Source organism: Galeopterus variegatus, unplaced genomic scaffold (assembly GCF_000696425.1).
Source record: "Galeopterus variegatus unplaced genomic scaffold, G_variegatus-3.0.2 Scaffold12342, whole genome shotgun sequence".
In the NCBI taxonomy this organism is placed as follows: Eukaryota; Metazoa; Chordata; class Mammalia; order Dermoptera; family Cynocephalidae; genus Galeopterus; species Galeopterus variegatus.
In genome coordinates, this window is record NW_007738453.1 from 30,095 (window position 1) to 33,394 (window position 3,300).

General features: G+C 37.0%; 1 protein-coding gene across 1 annotated transcript; it reads left to right on the top strand.

Annotated features, from left to right (window-relative positions):
* The first annotated feature begins 1,281 nt into the window (after nt 1-1,281).
* On the top strand, nt 1,282-2,223 carry LOC103611059 (olfactory receptor 5D18-like). Its single transcript, XM_008595094.1, has one exon. It carries the CDS (start codon nt 1,282-1,284, stop codon nt 2,221-2,223), a length of 942 nt encoding a protein of 313 aa, XP_008593316.1.
* The last annotated feature ends 1,077 nt before the right edge of the window (nt 2,224-3,300 follow it).

The window sequence follows — 3,300 nt, forward strand, 5'->3', positions numbered from 1 at the left end:
TTTCAATTAAGGAAAAAATCATACTCACGAGTACAGAAACAGGTAGGGTGACTGCATATGATCTGACATCTTTACTGACAGACCATCTGGAAACTATTTCTCGGGCTGTGTGGTGAGAGATAATCTTGTCAGAAATGACAGAACAAGAGATTCCTGGTATGGTAGAATCTGAGAGGTGTTAGACATCGATTAGCAAAATATAATCATTCTTTATTTCAGTTTTCTCATGAGATGTCTCCGTAGTGCCATCAAGTTTTTAATCCTTCTCCTTTACAGGTAACAGGGGCAGAATGAATAACGTAGGTAAATAGAAGGGAGAGGGAAGATAGAGACCTAGGCAAAGGAAGTTTCTAGGTCAGAGTCTTTACTATATTTAGTTATTCCAGGGTGAGAAAGTTTTCCTAAATTCTGTTCTTGTGAGTTTTATATTGATGCTGATTTATAGTATATCTCTGTGGCACAAATACTGTCATTGGTATATTTATCATAGATTTAGAGTGTCTTGTTTGCGCACAATTGGAAGTATGATTATTAATAAAGAAACAGGATCAGGGTTTGGCGTAGAGGAATAGATGCATGGCTAGGAATCTGAGGATCCCAGCACCAGTCATAGATTTGTCGATCGGTCTTTATCTGCATTATATTAATCTTCTAGCAATGAGGATTAAACTCACTCAATGGAGAAGCATATGGAAAAAAATAAAGTATGACAAGTTTTGATATCATATTCACTGGGTCCATCAGACAAGCAAAGATCTACAAAGTACTCTATGAAATTAACAATAGAGACACATATGTTCAGTGTTAAGGCTGTTGATATATAATGTCACTGTGAAAATATACATTGTAACAATAAATTTATTTAGAAATTTCTGATTTTTATAATTACAGGGTTGATATGATCAGTCATCATATTATCATAGGGAAATATTTTATGAAATTACGAAGTTTAAGGAAAGGCAAAAGTTCTATGTAAATATTTGATTTAAAATGCCCTTAAATGTTTTGACCTCATATTACCATATTTGTAAATATTAAAACTATATGAGAACATTTAATTCAGTAATTGTATTTTTTTCCTTAGAAAGTTTACCAGTGGGTAGAATCCTCTAAAACTTTAGGCATTTAGCATATCTTGGATAATAAACATGTAAATTCTTAATGACATTGGGCTTCATATTCCAGGCTTGGTGAGGGTGGTCAACCAAACCTCCTATTTCCATAGTTTCCTTAATATTTTTGTTTTCAGGACTAACTCTTACATTTGGACAAACAGAAACCATGTCGTTGTCAGATGGAAATAAAAGTGGAGCCACATTTATGCTCTTGGGCTTCTCAGATTCCCCGCAACTCCAAGTCCCTCTCTTCTTGATTTTTCTGGCCATCTACAGTGTCACTGTGGTAGGAAATCTTGGGATGATCATAATCATCAAAACTAACCCCAAACTGCACACCCCCATGTACTTTTTCCTCAGCCACCTCTCGTTTGTGGATTTCTGCTATTCCTCTACCGTTGCCCCCAAGACTCTGGTGAACCTAGTGGTCAAAGACAGAACCATCTCATTTTCAGGATGTGCAGTACAATTCTTTTTCTTTTGTACCTTTGGGGTGGCTGAATCTCTGCTATTAGCTGTGATGGCGTATGACCGCTTTGTGGCCATTTGTAACTCTCTGCTCTACACAGTTGCCATGTCCCAGAAACTCTGTGCCATGCTGGTGGTGGGAAACTATGCGTGGGGAGTGGCATGTTCCTTGATGCTCACGTGCTATGTTTTAAAATTATCTTTTTATGGCTTCAACACAATCAATCACTTTTTCTGTGAGTTTTCCTCACTGCTCTCCCTCTCTTGCTCTGACACTTTTATCAACCAGTTGCTTCTTTTCATTTTTGCCACCTTTAATGAGATAAGCACACTGCTCATCATCCTCACGTCTTATGTGTCCATTGTTGTCACCATCCTCAAGATGCGCTCAGCCAGTGGGCCCTGCAAAACCTTCTCCACCTGTGCCTCCCACCTGACCGCCATCACCATCTTCCACGGGACCATCCTCTTCCTCTACTGTGTGCCCAACTCCAAAAACTCCAGACACACAGTCAAAGTGGCCTCTGTGTTTTACACAGTGGTGATCCCCATGTTGAATCCCCTGATCTACAGTCTGAGAAATAAGGATGTCAAGGTTATAATCAGCAAGATAATGGACACTGAAGTCTTTTCTTATTGAGCATCTTTTCAGTGGAGTTTGTACCCGACATATAAATAAAGTGTGTCAATAAAGGTTGATTTTAAACATATCTTTCAAGTTAAAAGAGTTAATATTGTTCAATGAAACAAAAATGGATTTTGGTTTTGAGAGAATAAATTTGTCTCTTCCTTGCTGGAAAAGACTAGCAATCTCTCATCTTTAAATTTTGTCTATGAAATTGGGACATCAAGGGTTAGCTAATAATCATATTGTGAAGGTTAAAAGTTAATATTTTAGGGGCTGGCCCGTGGCTCACTCGGGAGAGTGCGGTGCTGATAACACCAAGGCCCCGGGTTCTGAGCCCATATAGGGATGGCCGGTTCACTCACTGGCTGAGCCTGGTGCTGACAACACCAAGTCAAGGGTTAAGATCCCCTTACCGGTCATCTTTAAAAAAAAAAAAAGAAAAGTTAATATTTTATCATGTTCTACACATTCTACAGAACTCAATAAACATTAATTTCATCCCCTTTCTTAGAAGATACATATGTTAGACTAGGCTCTTACTTAACATATGTGTCTCTTTATCATGAAAATACAAACTGAAGTTAAGATAAGACATAGTCCTTGCCTTTAAGAATGCAAAACAGACTGTTGATACTGGGCAATAAAATAAGTGGCCATTGGGTAAGGCAGGAAATAGTAAGTACCAAAGAGAGTAGGAAAGAAGATAAAGTTCAAATCCTTTAATGGACAGAAAATAATAAGTTCCATAGAGAGTAGAAGAAAATATAAAGTTCAAATTCTTTAATGGATTTTAGAAGGATATCTTCATAAAATAGGTTTTGTTTGAACTTGGCCTTTTATTTATTTATAGTTTTTCCTTTCTGTTATTTTTATTTATTTATTTATTTTACCTCTCAATATACATTGCAGTTGATTTTCATGTCCCTTTACCCATTACTCTCCACCCCCCCCCTCACTTCTTTCACTGTTAAAAGGGAATGGGCAGAGTGTTAGGAGAAACATTTTATTCAGAAAATAGTTTTATTTAATAGAAAAAATATGAATAAAATCAAGAAGATAAGAACATAATACCGAGTCAAAGATCCAACA

Coding starts and splice junctions, on each gene's coding strand:
- LOC103611059 (XM_008595094.1), top strand. CDS start 1,282: ATGTCGTTGTCAGATGGAAATAAAAGTGGAGCCACATTTATGCTCTTG.